The sequence below is a fragment of the Gymnoscopelus microlampas genome (assembly GCF_963454915.1).
Source record: "Gymnoscopelus microlampas genome assembly, chromosome: 18".
In the NCBI taxonomy this organism is placed as follows: domain Eukaryota; kingdom Metazoa; phylum Chordata; class Actinopteri; order Myctophiformes; family Myctophidae; genus Gymnoscopelus; species Gymnoscopelus microlampas.
The window spans coordinates 5,132,707-5,150,029 of NC_139955.1; the positions used below are offsets into that span (position 1 = coordinate 5,132,707).

The 17,323-nt window shown below is 43.1% G+C and overlaps 1 protein-coding gene across 1 annotated transcript in view; it reads left to right on the plus strand.

The window, feature by feature from the left end:
- The window catches only part of unc5a (unc-5 netrin receptor A), a gene marked incomplete at its 5' end in the record, with an annotated part of 423,634 nt that overhangs the window by 27,079 nt on the left and 379,232 nt on the right, over positions 1 to 17,323 (plus strand). Inside the window, one exon of the mRNA XM_084040981.1 lies at positions 8,209 to 8,321. Within this exon, the coding sequence (XP_083897107.1) occupies positions 8,209 to 8,321 (113 nt within the window). The remainder of the gene's footprint in view (positions 1 to 8,208; positions 8,322 to 17,323) is intronic.

Genomic DNA, 17,323 nt, shown 5'->3' on the forward strand with positions numbered 1-17,323 from the left:
GGCCTACAGTACTTTCCTAGCCGTGGCCTATTAGAGCACATTGCCACGGAGCACTTCTGGCAAAAATAAATAGTGATTATTGTGTGAATTGTTTAAATGCTCTGCCATGGATTTGATAAATTACAGTAGAAGTCAGTTAGTCCAATTCGCAGAGCAGACTGGCAGAATGCAAATTTATTTATGACCCTGAGACTGCTAGAAAATGAAATCATCATACGTTTTCAACCACTCAGGCTGTGTTTTAGATTAGAGGTAATCTATCGGGGCAGGGAAAACATTCTATGAATAAATTGTTTGCGTTTCTTATTCAACTATTGGCACTCTAGACGCAAATGGAGTCAGCGGTTGGACATCCGGGTGGCGCTAGGGTAATGTTCCCGCCCACGCCGTGGAGACTGCGGGTTCCATTCCTCCACGGTGCCAATAGCTTGGCCGGTAGGTTTCAACTTTCTGTCGCTGCGCTAGCAAGTACATTGTGAGGGGCAGAGTTTTCCTCCGCCTGCATAATGTCCTCTCGGTGAAACTCCTCACAGGTAGCATCTGGCAATTCCATGAGTACCGGAGGAGACGTGGTTGTCTTCACTCTCCCCATACCAACAATAGAGGTTGGCAATGACATGGATTATATGCAAATATGGAGCAAATTGGCATAACGACTAAATTGGGGATAAAATGAAAAACTAAGAAATCAATCAAAGAAATAGATTCCGCAACGTAACTGCAGTCAAAAGTACTGTAATTGCCTCTGAGACGTGTTAGTGTTGACGCATAAAGTATCAAAACATTGAAATACTCAAGTAAAGTAAAAGTACCTCACAATTGTACTAAAAGGTAATTAGTTACTTTCTACAACTGGGATGATCTGTGTGAAAGTAAATCTGAGTCTAAGGCAGTGATATTTCACTGTGCACTGAGCCAAATGAGGAGAAAGTTGTACTTCGAATCAAAAAACACTGAATCGACTTTAATTTCTGCAGCGTCTGATCTTGATTTATAGTAGCACAGCAGAATGCGGCCTGCCTCGTATGATTTGGTGGTTATCCCGTTCTACATTTTCATCAAAGAACATTCTCAGGCCATATCTGTAAAATGGAGAAATCATCAGAGCTGAAGGGCTGCGATATTGGAAGTTCAGCTTCATCAGCAGTCTGTGAGGCTGAAATGGGAGACCTTCAGCAGGTCTCCCTCATATATCTTCATGTCTCTCTCTCTCTCCCCCTCAACTGTCTCAACGCTCTCTCTATTGTGTCTGTCTGTCGTCCTCTGAAATGGCTCACAGCTGTCCTGTCTCTCGTCCATTCTCTCTTTCTCTCTCTTTTATTCAAACCAGAGAATGACTGATGCCAGATTATTCTTTTTTTTGGTCAAAAGTGCAAAATCTTGACATCAATTTGAAAGAAACGTGATTAAAGTTTCTATTTGAGAACATTTAAAGCTGCACTATCTAACTTTCCTCTTCTACTCCGGATTTGAACCTGGGTCTCCTGCCAAGTGCTGAATATTTTACCTTTGAGCCAACAGAGCCTGCCTGCTTGCTCAGGTGATACATTGGATCTTGACCTTCAGGACAAAATTTGTGTGAAACCAGAAACAGGATTGTGTCAAAGGTCATCATGACTCACCTTTTTTTAACTTTAATATCAGTACACGAAAAGAACATGTAACTTTAATAATACAATTAACAAGCAAACAAGTATAAAATACACATACCTACCTACCTACCTATTTAACAAATTAAGCCCTATTCAGAACCTTTTTTTAAGTAGCCGATGTAAGCTGTAAGCTTGTTGATCGGCTATTTTTGAAAGATTTTAATAGGTTACAAATTGGAACACACCAGCTGTATACATAATTGCCGATACCGATGTGGACAAAAAAAGTAGCCGATCCCTCTGATCTTCGCTCTCTCATCCCGTTTCCCCTCTTCCTCGTTGAGATGCGCACACATATGCGTTGTTAGATCACACAGATGCTACGTTATCTCCACTCATGTGAACTAATTTAATCAAATAAAGTCACAGCAATGCATAACACGTCCACATCATAAACGTACATGTTAGTTAAGTGCTCCTGTTTGAACAGAACGTGATTCCAGCATGCCGTGCATGCTCATGCATCTTATAAATGCATTAACGATACAGAGAATGCTTAAATAACCTCACCAATTCTGATTCATAATTATAATCACAAATACAGTGTTATGACCACTCAATGTATGCATTTAAAGGAGTGTATAGCATGTAGGTCATCATTAAGCCTGTATCTGTGGTACACAGAAAGCAACTCTATTATCTATTACCCAGAATGGGCTGATATAATTTAAAAACATAACAGCCCTACCTACTTGTTAACATGTGCTTTGTGTATAACTGTGATTTATTTAGCGTTTCTAATTAATTTTCCTACACCCATATCAATAACATTTAATTAAATTGATACACTATTGATCATCACAGGGCCGTTTTGCATAATAATTAATGGCTAAAATGCTGTGGCATGCAAATCTGATCCTCAATTTAATTCTCATTGGACTGCATCTTCATAAGTGGGTATGCAATGTAATATGCAATCCACCCATGGCTTATTAAGATCTTTACAGTCATTTAATATCAGTCTGTGGTCAATTATATTTCTCTGGAGTAGCATTGCACTTTAATTTGATATAAACAAAACAACAGGCTGTGAAGCTGTGGTCATGATGATGGAAGCTGATATAGCCTTTGTCTCTCTCTCTCTTCCTTTCTCTCTTTCTGTTTCTCTTTCAGTCTCTCTCTCTCTCTCTCTCTCTCTCTCTCTCTCTCCAGAACTCTGTGCTGGAATCGAGACACTGACTTGCACTGCTGTCTTCTCGAGGGACCGACTCTGTTGATTGTAAACAACAACTAATATTAATTTCACACCGGACACCTTCACCAGATCGATGATGATCGACCAAGCGAATCAGTTGTCTTTATGGGTTGAATATGTTATGAGCATAATTGCTGAGGTTTATGGGAGACAAACAAAAACCGAAACCACCCGGCGTGTAACATACTGTACAAATGAGCCTCATGTTTTCTTAATACGCATGGATCACTAACTCTAGGCCTCCTTGAGTCATGACTCCGGTGAATTATTCAAGATGGCAGGAGAGGAATAGTAGTTATGTCTCAGATTCATGATTGATTGTGGGGGAACAAGCAGTTTGAAGTCTTGGGATATTGTAACTCAACCCGATGATGGAGGGAAAATTAATTACAGCGCCACAAATCGATGAACAACCGAACGTGTCAACTCCCTAAAGAGCCGTGGCTGTTCATTGTAGGGTGATTGAAGGAGAATATGCGGCAGCTGAGGCAGGGTAGGGGTGCTGCCGGGGTCTGAAAGAATCTGTGGCAAGCGAGGCTTGTGGGAAATGTAATGATCCTGCTACGATTCAACGTCACACTCAAGAACTCCGACGCGACTTCCAAAACGCAACGCGCCCGAGCCATTCATCTGGGACTTGACAACCGTCTTCAGACGTGTGAGGCCATGAGACACACTTTCAGCCAGCCATGTATTCTGACTCGACCGCACACAGATCAATCAGATGGGGGGGGGGGGGGGGGGGGATTCATACAAACATGAACTGACACTCTGCCAGAGCCTGCTTTGCCCTGGCTTTCTTTTACCACTTACACCCTATATACTTGGAGTCCCTCGGGGGTCTATACTAGCGGCGTTTTTTTTGCTCTACATTAAATATCTCCGAGAATATAGCCGATCTACAAGCTCACAATGCGACGCGTTTTGTTTTCCCCACAATACGGATGCTGAGGGTTTAAGTGATGAAAGAAAGCGGTCAATATCGGTGTTTCCCAATCTGGGGTCTGGGCCCCCCCCTTGGTGGCGCCAAAGATCACAGGGGCGTGAGGCCTTGTCTGACAATTTTAAATAATATTAATTTCATCCACTTTCAACCTATTTGGGGCATGGCATTATATTGTAATACAAAAATAAATACATAAATAAATAAATGTTTTAAATATAGCCATTCTATAAGCTCAAAACAGAACTTTTACATTGGCTGTTTTTGATATTTGTTGTACACACAACAGTGTGCGTGCGTGCGTGCGTGCGTGCGTGCGTGCGTGCGTGCGTGCGTGCGTGCGTGCGTGCGTGCGTGCGTGGGCGGCTTATGTCAGAAGTAAGAAGGTTGGGTGAAATGGGAACCACAGGGTCTATAAGCTTCGGCCCCTGCTGTCTAATGTGACGTGTGACCTGAGGGGACATGCTCCGTCCGGCGTGCACATGCACTGCCTTGACATGACACGGAGCGGGATTAGGAGAATAATAGTGGGAGCTCATTATAAACAACCAGCGACCGACCGCGGCTGACTCACCCTCTTCTCCCTCGTGCCGTCGGAAACAGAGGACAGTCGTGCGTCTTTCCTGCCCTTAACCATTCATCGACCAATGGAAGAAAAAAAAAAAAACAGGACTCAGGGGTATAGACTGTGTGTTTGTGTGTGTTGGTTGCGTGCGCGTGCACGTGCACGGCCATCCCAGACAATGTGACTTTGACCTTTAGCAAGGGATGCTTAATGAGTTTGCATAATAGCTGATCTCCCATCTGAGGAATCATCCATCTACATGAACCATGTAATTAGCTGGTAAGATGGCCGTCTAGCTAATTTCCCTCCACTGAATAAACAGACAAATACACACACGCACACGCACACGCGCACGCACACACACACACACACACACACACACACACACACACACACACACACACACACACACACACACACACACACACACACACACACATGATTGACTATGAAGAGTATTAGTATTAATAAGGCGCAGACAACATTCCTGCAATAAGGCTGCAACTGTTGATTATTAAGTTATTATTTGATTGATTGAATACTTTATTAACACGATTGTTAATAGTACAGTCAAAGGTTACGCTAAAAGAATAACACAAAAAGCCCCAGGGTGGCTTGTTTCCATTGCGGTCCATTGCACTCAATTCATCATACATATAATAGATACAATGCAATACAAATACAAATACAATACAAACCAGAATAAGGCTCAGTAGAACCATATGGTATATTTACATGAGAAATGAGAGGTGGGGGCAGGGTTAAGAGGATTCTACTATCAATGTGTTACTTCTATAGATAGCAGATATACAAGCTCAAGTGCCGCGCTATGAGCTTGTAGATCTGCTATTTTTGAAAAATATTTTAAAAAAATGTTTTAGATTTTTTTCCAAAAATTGTTTTTTTTTAAAGAATCGCCTCAGGTCTTAATGGGTTAAATGATTTTATCCACGAGTTTCCAGTGTCCCATGGGGCATTGAGGGAATTACGGGCATCACTTCCCGGAAGGAAACTTCCCAAGGAAACTTGTGGATACTGTATCAACCAATCAACTAACCACTTAAAGATTATTTTGCTGTCTACTCCCGCACATCCTTTCATGCAAGATGCGTTATAATTGTGCGTTGTGAGCCTGCATCGATGTATTTATTTAAATAATCAATTAACTCAATTAACTATTTGTATAGCACTGTCAATGACGATGCAAGGCTGTGTTACTTTTCTTGTAAGCAAAGGAGATGGTTCCGTAAATCATAAATCCACACTCCTGGGAGAGCTGAATCTAAGAAGAAGATTCTTGGTAATCTGTACATCATCCTGCAATACACACACACACATGCGTGCGCGCACACCAGTGGTGGAAAGTAACTAAGTACTTTTACTTAAGTACTGTACTTAAGTACAATTTTGAGGTATTTGTACTTTACTTGAGTATTTCCAATTTCCGATACTTTTACTTCAACTCCACTACATCTTAGGTGCAAATATTGTACTTTTACTCCACTACAATTATTTGAAAACTTTAGTTACTAGTTACTTTTCAGATATAAATTATGATATTATGAAACATACATTAACCACTTTATACCTATTTTATACCTAGGCTATTTGAAAATAGCAGATCTACAAGCTCACAACGCGTCGCATCGCGACGCGTTGTGAGCTTGTAGATCTGCTATTTTCAAACATTTACTACTTTTACTTTTAGTACTTTAAGTACATTTTGATGGCAATACTTTTGTACTTTTAATCAAGTAAATTTAGAGTTCTGGACTTTTACTTGTAACAGAGTATTTCTATATTGCAGTATTGATACTTTTACTTAAGTAAAGAATTTGAGTAATTTATCCACCACTGGCGCACACGCACACACCGGTGGTAGAGTCTTGGTAATGTGTGCTTTGTCCACAACTGATGCGTCGCGCAGCACGGAGTGACAGATGTATTTGAAACCCAATGACATGCAGACGTGCTCTGCCGTGGATTTGCATGCAAAGTAGCTCCTGATCTGACTTGTGTCCTATTCATCATTTTCATTTTATGCAGATAATATGAAAATCCGCGGCCGTAAAACTTGGAAGTCACACGGGTGAAAGAATTCCCCATCAACCCCTGCCTTTGTATTGGCCGAACATGTGATGAATTGATATTTGTAGTTATTTAAAAAAAAATGACATGGAGATTCTGCCAGACAATGCATAGAACTGCAGAGGTTCTCAATGTGGGGTCCGTGTACCCCCAGGAGGTCTTGATGAGACACAGGTCTGTAACTCTGAGTGTATACAAATAGATGGAACACGATTGGCCCTTACAGGTCAAATTTGTTCTATATACACAGATTTCATTATGCTTTATTTAACCAGAAATACTTATTGAGATTAAAATGTCTATTCCAAGAATGACCTGGCCAAGAGAGGAGCATTAAACACTGTTACATCACTAAACACTATTTCTTTATTGTAAAAAACATTACACACTACACAAGTCAATGCAATAATCCAGTTAGAATGCACAGCAGGGTCATTGTTATGTTAAAATAACAGTGATGATTTTTTTTTACAGTGTATTTTAGGATCCCAGAGATGATAAAACAACTAAACTATGGTTCTTGAAATCCTAAACATTGCAGAATCACTCATATATAGGCGTGGTGGAAAGTAACTAAGTACATTTACTTAAGTACTGTACTTAAGTACAATTTTGAGGTATTTGTACTTTACTTGAGTATTTCCAATTTCCAATACGTTTACTTCTACTCCACTACATCTCAGAGGCAAATATTGTACTTTTACTCCACTACAATTATTTGAAAACTTCAGTTACTTTTCAGATATAAACTAAGATATAATGAAACATACATTAACCACTTCAGCCCTATTTTATACATAGGCTATTTGAAAATAGCCGATCTACAAGCTCACAACGCGTCGCATCGCAACGCATTGTGAGCTTGTAGATCGGCTATTTTCAAATATTTAGTACTTTTACTTTTGGTACTTTAAGTACATTTTGATGCCAATACTTTTGTACTTTTACTCAAGTAATTTTTTAATTCTGGACTTTTACTTGTAACAGAGTATTTCTATATTGCAGTATTGGTACTTTTACTTAAGTAAAGAATTTGAGTACTTTTCCCACCACTATAGCCTCCAAACTAAGGCATCAGCTTTGTAGGACGCTCCATCCATCCCATTCCATTCCGTCCAAGGACAGAGAATCCGCTCCTGGTTTTGCCTCTCCGCTAATCGCGCAGCAGTAGTAGCTTCACTCACATCAGTGTGCTGTGCAAGCAGATGTTCTCTCCGTCTCTCTCTCTCTGAACAGCACAACGTTTTCGCATGTTTTGGGGGAGAAAAATAATTCATTCTCTGAAAAAAAAATAGACAAGAAGACAACAAAAACTAAGAGAGTGACTGTGTGTGCAGTGTGAAACCGCCGCGTTCGCTGCTCCTCCTGCTCGGACAGACAGAGTTTCTGAACGGGATTTGTTTGTTGCAGGGTTTTTTTTTAGGGAGGAAAAAAAAACAGAAGACGTCGAAAAGCCGCCGCTCGCGCGCTCGCGCTGAGAGATATGAGATAATTTTAATCCGCCACACCTGTGTGCGATGATGATGATGCGTTGTTTCTGAGCTGGCTGGCCGTTTCCCACCCGATGGACGTGAAGGTATGGGAGGAGGATACGACGCGCTGAGGACGCAGGGACTCACATGTACGCGAAGACAAGAGAGAAGACGCCGTTTTAAGTCCAACTAGAACACTGACAAATAAAACACCACCTTTCCTCCGCTGTTGCAACTCTTTTTTTTATTTTTTATCCGCCGTCTTGTCTTGTGAAAGTTGAACCTATACACAGAAAGATGCCGTTCTTCCTCTCCTCACTTCTGCGTCCCTTTGTCCGATGCCGTAGATTCACTTCTACGCTCCTCATGCTCTCCTCTCTCGTCTTGGCTCGGTTCACCTGCAGCGGTGAGTTAAAAACATGCACGCGTTCATTTACTATTACACACGACATGGCCGAGGAGGATATGCATTTGAAAAGAGACACAACACGAGCACGTACATTTACACATACACACACACAGCTGGCGCTGTTCCGAGGAACCGCACACGTGTCAAGTTTATTATTAACGGCTTGCTTTTTGCTGTATATCATTGTTTTATGGTGGTGTTTCGTGCTGTGTGTGTGTGTGCTTTGACAGCCGTCGTCAAGGTTACATACCTGCTGTATACTATATATATATATATGTATACTAGGGAGGAGAGAGAGTGTGCCTTACATTTGACAAAGACACGCAGATATTAGCCAGCGTGAATGCTTTGTGCTGTACCGGTGGGTTTGTGTTTTATAGTAAGACAGCCGCAGCCTAGTATGTACCGTGCTGTAGGCTGCTGAATTTTTCATTTGTGAATTAAAATGTGAAGTTACAACTGCACGATTTAGGCGGACTAACTAAAGCAAGTCGTATACCGTCATAAATACAAAAACTAGACTGGCTGCATGGCCTCTTCAGTTCGGACTGTGTGATGTGATGTTGGGGGGGAAAGGACCTTTTTCAATGTCGTAGTGTTGTGGAGACTGCTCAGTAAAAAATAAATAAATCTGCAAAATAACAGATGTATTCAAAGTGTTAGGGTCTGTGGTGGTGGTTTAACCAATCGAGCTGATAAAGCAAATGAGCTATGTTTAATGCTTGCATACTGTAGGTACTACAGTACCTATATGTGTATATCTGGCTAAACGCGTGCTGTGCTGGCAGCTTGGAGGAGAATCATGCGACTCCACGGTGTCTCTCTCCTCCCTACCTGCCTGTATGGATGGATGGATGGATAGTCTGGGAGGATGCTGAGCTGCTGCATTCATTCTCAGGACGATGGGGACATCTTAACGGAGTTGCTAGACCACCGATTCTCAACCTTTTTTTATTCATTTCAAGGACCCACATTTGATATGATTTTTTTTTTAAATGTCTGGGAGTGGGACCACAGTCTGCACTGTAAACTCCTCTGTACATGTTTTACTCTGAGAGTGTTACAAATGGAACCAAATGGACCCTTACTTTGGTTCGATTTGTAACACTCTCCGAGTTACAGACTTGTAAGTGGGGGTCCAATCTGTACTCCCCTGGTGCTCCCTAGAGACCCCTCATTGAGAACCTGTGTTGCTAGGGACAACCTGCTCCTATATCGACCAGTTTAAGATTTGACGGGGTGCCGCCTGTGGGCTAGACACTGCTGAGGGCTATGCAAATGTGCATCCATACACAAAACAATCAACAACAGAGAGAGAGAGAGAGAGAGAGAGAGGAGGGTCAGCCAAATGTGAGGAATCGCACACTGTAGCAGTGGCGCCGCCACCAGTCACACATCCACAAGATTCTTTTTAATCAACATGTTGGGTTACACAGATATTGCAGGCGTTCTGCCTTCTCACTTCTGTATTTTTAGTTTGAGTTAAAACACTGTTCATTTTACTCTCGAGTCTAAAACTGGGGGTCCATTTTGGGTCTGTTTATAGTATACACTCTTTTTTTTACACTCTTAAACACTGGGGGGTTTTAGCGGTGTGTGAATACATTATAGAATAAAAAAATGTGTCACTTTCATTTGCCGGTGTTGACGCCGGTGTTAAATGCCAAATCAATTAGCATGGCTTTTTGATTATCATCTATCCAAACGGATGCGAGGAAAGTATAGACACACATCAGCAGTTATTCTTTTGTACCCTGCGTTTATTTGCACCGGGGGGTCTTTAAGATTCCACAAAAATACAGTAAAGCAGATGGATTCTAATGAAGCTATTCTTTAAAAAGGACTTTATGTACTCTGCCTAGGGATGCTAGAGGCTATACTTCGTTTGTAACGGCGGTGTCACGTGCTGGAGATAGCAGATCTACAAGCTCACGACGCGTTGCGATCGCAACGCGTCGTGAGCTTGTAGATCGGCTATTTCCGGCCCTTAACACTGCCGTTACGATGGAAGTGTCAGGCTTTTTAAGAGGCGCCGCCGTCCTCACAATGCGACTCAGCTGGAAGCGGCTGGTGTGAGTCCAAGGCACATTCTGCTGCGTTTGTTCACACTCCATTTGCCCCCGTGCTTGTTTCCCCAACTGTTAGCCTCGGCGTCGGACAGAAGGCAAACATGTTAAAAAAAGTTGTGTAAATTGCCTGCTCTTGCTCCGGGACACCGGAAAAATACACGAGATGATGAATTAAGGGGGCTTTTCTGTTGTATTAATTAGTGCATAATTATGAATACATTAAGATTAAATAAACAGTCATGCTCCAGGGAGCCCCATATTTCATAACTAAGTAAATAGCGGTGCGGTGGTATTTACTTAGCGCGGGGGGCTACAGACTGTTTGTGATGCATTGCCGAAGTTGATGTATTCTGATGGGTTTTGCAAGGTTAGAGTTGCAAGGTGCCTTGTTTATTACACAAGGCAACCCAGGCCTGGCGCTTTAGAAGCATCCCTTCTCTGGGGTTTTTTCAGCTTGCCTTTCAGCTCTGAGGCACATTAATCCAGTACACCCCCCCCCCCCCCTACGGGCTCCCCAACACAGCGTGTAGCCAAAGGGAAAGGAGAGGGTGTCTTATATAGACAGCGAGTGAGTTCCAGAAATGGATTGGAAGGCGATTCGGGAGCCAATTCTTTGTACATGAGGGGCCGGGACGGTCTCTCCGTTGCACGGAGCCGTTAGTAGTATCCTCTGTAGAGGGGGGGGGGGGGGGGAAGCTGCTGACGCTGCCGTTCGGAGGGTATCAAAAGCCGACTTGTCTTTTTTTGCGGGGAAACATAACTCAGTCAGTAATAAAGGTAAGGCTGTCAATCTAGATGTGAGCTTGCGGCCTACTTTACCTTTCACTGTTTTCGTGAGCAATCTGACAGGGTGGACAGAGGGGCTAGGTGTGCTTTCAGTCTTCAGAACAAAGGACTGTGCCAGTTCAGCAGTGTGTGTGTGTGTGTGTGTGTGTGTGTGTGTGTGCACTGTTTGTGTTCTCGGTGTGCTTGTTGGGGGGGTGCACATGCACAAACTGTACAATAATTTGAATACATGTTTTGTGTGGGCGTGTGTGAGTGTGTAGTTTGGCGTGTGACGACGATGTTGTTTACGTGGCGTCTCTGTTGTCGTCGTTATTGCTTCACACGTTTCCCTTAACGTTCAAACAAGCCGTGCTCGTTAGTCGCCGCATGTGTTGGTTTGTCTTCCGTTACCTCGTCAAAAGAAGCTCATGAAACACTCAGCAGTCCCGATGCCAGCACAGAGTAAATGAACTGGCTTCTCCTTTGTTTTCTCCCAGCTCAATAAGAGCGTTGCCAGGCAATTGTTGTCAGGATCAGTCGGGGCGCGTGGGGATTTACGGGAGTATCAGACCACTTCCTCTTTGTGTGAGCAACCACCTCCGCGCAATTCTATAGGGTGTGACCCCCTAATGATGTGAGGGAGCAGTTGTTACAAGAACATCATGCACAAAATGAACAATACGTCGTCCTCGTTAAGCCTAATTCACACCTGGTTACGCCTCCCATTTTCCTTCCTCCTGTCCTCATTTAAATATTTTCCTTTTTTCAACTTTATAAGGTTGGCGGTAGTGTTGCGTCACCAGGCCTTCTACAATACCTGTTGAAAGCCTGGATTCTATTTACTGTGCAGTGCTCATATCCGGTCTAGATCCCGCATACTGTGTCCAGTAATGCATGCGCGCGTGCACACACACACACACACCATTTCCGCTCTAGACCAGATATGCAAACTGCAAAGCAGATTGACACGCTCTACGTTTAAACAAACACAACAAACACAACATTTAAACAAACAAATGCACACACAGCACCACCAAAATGTCCCTTATTTTCACATCTCAATGTTGACAGGTATGCTAAATTATTCTTCCATCGCACAATGTCGTCACTCGCCAAAAGTAACTGACTTTTTGCGAGCAGCGCCGTCTAAATGGAGCCTACAGGTACACACATCGAAACGGTTTTGCTGGTCTTGTGTCTCATAATGCTAGTTTCAATCATCTGTGGATTCTTGTAATCTCAACCCATTTTGTCTCCCTTCATTGACTCCCTGAAAGAATGCGATAGGGAGAGAGAAAGCAGAAATTAGCATAATTTATTGGGGGAAATTGCCTTCAGGTCAAGAGAATTTAAAACCACTTCTTTTCTGTCCCATAGCTAATGCATGGCAAATGATTTGCGGGGGCATGGCCTGTCACATGGCAGAGTTAATTTACTACCAAAAAGAGAGAGAGAGTGAGAATTTGCTCCCTCCAGTTGTGAGAGATGAATTCAAATGATGCATGCAAAGGGAAGAGTTATTCACTGAGGGAAAGGAATTTAACATAAAATTATTTATTTTCCCTGCCCCTGATACCAGCCTGGCGAATTAGCATGATGTACAAGTGCCGAATGCATCATGCAAAAGGGAAATTACACTTTAGAAAGAAAAAAGAAAGATGAGGGGGAAAATTAATACGATCTCACTCCTCAAGAGAGCGCAGAGTTATTTAGAGTTTTGTACCGCTCACAGAATTGGAATTGGATGATTTTGGAATGACAAAGGAGTCACATTTACTTATATTCAGTACCGGATTAATTAAATTAATGTTTTATACACTGGCTGTTACGTGAAGCACCCTGTAAGCAGGAATACAGATAAATTAAATCCTCAGTTTACCGCATAAGGCCTGCAAGGTTTTGCTTCACCGGTTAAAGTTACTTTGATTAATGGAGGTGTTGATAGTAGTTCAGCATAAAAGAATAGAAGGTAAACAGTGCACGTCAACGCAGGTCGGCTTTAAACGATGAAGGAGCACGCGCCATTTGGTGACAAATGCCCGCAATTCTTATCTCTCCGAAGAGCTTAATATGTCCTGTGTCCACCCCACCCCCCGCCCCCCCGTGCCGCGTGTCATTTGCAAATGGCCGCCGTCTTTGAGGAGAAGGGGAAGGACACGGGACCAGTGCCCGAGCGAGGACGGACACACACACACAGAAGATGAACCTGTAAACGGGGAGGAGTCGGGAGGTGGTTATTTTCTGCAGAGTCAAGCCACTATACATCTCTGTCACACCACCTGCCCTTTTGTTTCAATTACTCCATTTTGGGGGCTGGCGCAATTAACCGAAAACGTATTGAAATCGACATTTAGCACCTCTTAACGACTTAATCTGGCTCGCGTCGGTTAATCGAATAATCATAGAGGGTTTTTCATTTCTCATATATCAACAAATTGACGCGAACAAATTCTAATCGATTTTTCATAATCAACTAAATCGATGATTCTGATGAGCCACTTAAGCCCTTTATTTTTCATTGTACAAAAAAAGTGAAAATAGCCGATCTACAGGCTGCAGAGAAGCCCCCACCAAGTCTCTACATCTCTGTCACCATCTGGGCCGTTTCAATTACGCCATTTCTTTGATTCAGCTCTGTGCGACGGCACTTAGAAGTGCCCGGGCCTATCCGGGGTAGGGCGGAATTGACCTTTGACCTCTGCCGTGGAAATGAGATTAACCCATTAAGACCTGGAACTGTGTCATTTTTAGATTTGAGCTAAAAAGCATTATTTTACACTTTGGGCTATTCAAAAATAGCAGATCTACAAGCTCGTAGCGCGGCACCGAGTGCCGCGCTACGAGCTTGTAGATCTGCTATTTTTGAAAAATCGTGAAAATGTGTGCAAATCTTTGAATATATATACTTTCAAAGCGAACATTTTTAACTCAAATCTTTACTTCTGGGGGTCCCTGGAACAAAATATTTTGATGGGGTCCACGGCCAAATACATCATCATTTTGGGGGTCCTTGACATGAAAAAGATTGAGCACCACTGATATAGAAACATACGTTTTTCAGAATACTGAGATTTAGGAGACATGTAGAATCGGCTTCAGGTCTCAATGGGTTAACCTATCTCCCAATCCTAACCCGAGCCATAATTCACGGAAAAAGGCAAAGCGGTATCTGACATTGCATCAGCGGTCGGGGGAGATTAGCCCGCCTCAGTCTACCACCGTTGGGGTTTCCTGACGCTGTACTGCTTGTACCCCCTGTTCCCGTGGCGACCAAGTTAATGCCTCCACCGGGGGGCCGGCCAATGAGAAGTCCGGGGATGATCTCGCGGAGTCGAGTCTCTCCCTGGAGGTACTAATCGAATGTTCTCGTCTCCCGCGGGCCGCGCGGCGTGTCTCCCTCGCTCATGGAGTGCTCACGCGAGGCTGACCTTGAAGCGCAGCTGTCCTCCTCTCTGTGGGAGAAGGTTTCACCTCCATGCGGAACACGGGAGCATGCAGAGGTTAGAGACGATGTCCAGGAGTCAATGTCAATAGCAGATACTTAATGTGCTGCCTTAGGCAGATCGGCAGCACGGAGCGGAGCGCCGCGCCAAGCCGCTTCCCCAAGATGCCCACACGCTGAGCAGGTGGTTAACCCATTGAGACCTGAAGCCGGTTCTACATGTCTCCTAAATCTCAACATTATTCTGAAAAACGTATGTTTCTATATCAGTGGTGCTCAATCTTTTTCATGTCAAGGACCCCCAAAATGATATGTATTTGACCGCGGACCCCCATCAAAATATTTTGTTCCAGGGACCCCCAGAAGCAACGATTTGAGTTTAAAATGTTCGCTTTAAAAATATATGTATTCAAAGATTTGCACACATTTTCACGATTTTTCAAAAATAGCAGATCTACAAGCTCGTAGCGCGGCACTCGGTGCCGCGCTATGAGCTTGTAGATCTGCTATTTTTGAATAGCCCAAAGTGTAAAATAATGCTTTTTAGCTCAAATCTAAAAATGGCACAGTTCCAGGTCTTAATGGGTTAAGTGAACCAGTCTATAATATAGCTACTGCACTGTGCTGTTTTAACTCGCCGTATACACACAGAACAATGATGCTTCTTGGATGGTTCTGTGAAAGGATGACGCGGTTCCACGAAGAACCATCATTTGGTCAAATTCCTTTGAGGCACCTTTTTTAAGGGTTCTTTATTGAAACGTTAAATGGTTCTTTATAGTCCCTTGGTTCTAAAAGGTTCTTCCTGGAACCAAAACTTCTGTGGCATCACAAGCGCCGGTTTTGGTTCCAATTGCCACCTTGTAGTATTCTGTGTGGATCAGTGCTTTTGTAGCAGTGTACACGTTTGTCCGTAATTCTCATGCTATTATGCAGACAGATACGTTGAAGAGAGAGACAGGAAATGAGAGCAGGGGACTGACACGCGGCAAATGGTCCGGAATCGAACCAGGGACTAGTAAGAGGGGGAGGCGTCATGCAACAGCCCGAATTGAACCGGGGACCGGTGATTAGTAACTATTAGTAAAGATACCGGCGTGAGCACTCCTGTCATTTAAAAACAAAATTGTATAATGTGAATCTCAGGATCAACATGGGAACGGTGTGAACAAGTTTGAAATAATCGCGACGTACAGATGTGCCATTTCAAAACTTCAAATGTCCTGTCATCGGCAAGACAGCAAATTTTCAGGGGATTCCCAGGGTAATAAGAGGGACAAAGAAGGGCATTTAAAATGCTGAATTATTTTGATGATCACTGCTTTTATGATGCTAATTAATTTGAGCAACTGGTCAAGGACCTCTTCAAATCACCTTTCGCCTCATAATGAGTCTGACACCTTCTTCAACACACATTCTTTTGTTCTCATGTATATGGATGTCTGTTGAAGGGAAAAACGGGGGTGTGTAGTGACAACTTCTTTTCAGGGGCAAAACAGGGCGTTTTTAAGGGCAGAACAGGGAGGAAAACATGCATTTTCAGGGCACTTTCAGGGAAAGAACAGTAACGTGTGAAGTTTTGAAGTGGCACATCTGTATATCGCCCCAGCCCTATCCCACAGTGTTCCGAGATGTTAGAGGTAAAGAAGAGGCCGCATGTTAGTAGATGTTTCCAGGTCTTTCCTCTTCCCTCAGTAATCAATATTCCTCCCCAGCTGACTAATTGGCCATCAGTCAGTGTCAGTGGAAGTGCTTAGGAACCCGGAGGTGTCCTGGCTGGCTCGCCTCATAATAACCGAGAGTGCCGTAGCACTCCTCTGAACCCTAATCTGGCCGCTACTGTCGTCCATGTGGCGGAGGGCGGCATATTTAAATGCAATAGGGAGAGCCGTAGATTAATAGTTCCTTAGTATGGCCACCAGGGAGTGATGTGAAAACCACCCCCACTTCATCATACTATGCTTGAGTTGTTAAGGTCCCCTTTTGAAGGTCATTCGACGGGAAAACTGGCCCATTTGTGCCACATTTGATTCCATCCCACGACAGCTGATTGATGGCTCTTTCAAAGTGGCAATCCAGCACTTTAATTTTAATGAACAGAATGTTATTTTTCTAACCCATTTAGACCTGGAACGCATCTGTGTCACTTTAGGTTTCTTTGGCTATTCAAAAATAGCAGATCTACAAGCTCATAGCGCGGCACCGAGTGCCGCGCTATGAGCTTGTAGATCTGCTATTTTTGAAACATCTTGAACTGTTTTATTTTTAACTAAAAAAAAACAGTTCAAGATTTTTCAAAAAAACTGTTAGGATTTAGGAAAAAAAAATGTAAGAATCGCCTCAGGTCTTAATGGGTTAACCAATCTGTATGGTAGATGTTAATACAACATAACTAGTGCATCTGCATGGTACAGTATGTTAATACAATGTAACTAGTACATCTGTATGGGGTAGATTTAGATCTTAAAGCTCACAATAGTTTAGGGTTAGGTTCAAGTGCAAATCGAGAGCTGGTCACAAATGACGTGCTGGTTGATTGAAAACAGCCGGGGGGTGAGGGTGTTGGTATACTGGTTCACCACGTCGGTTTCCTGGGACCTCCAGGGGGTTCCAAATTGACCCTTACGGGTCTGTACTGAGACTTTTACAGTGTAGATCGGGGTCCCAAAGATAATTTAAAAAAAATGGTACAGACCCGTTGTGTGTGTCCATTTGGACCCCGG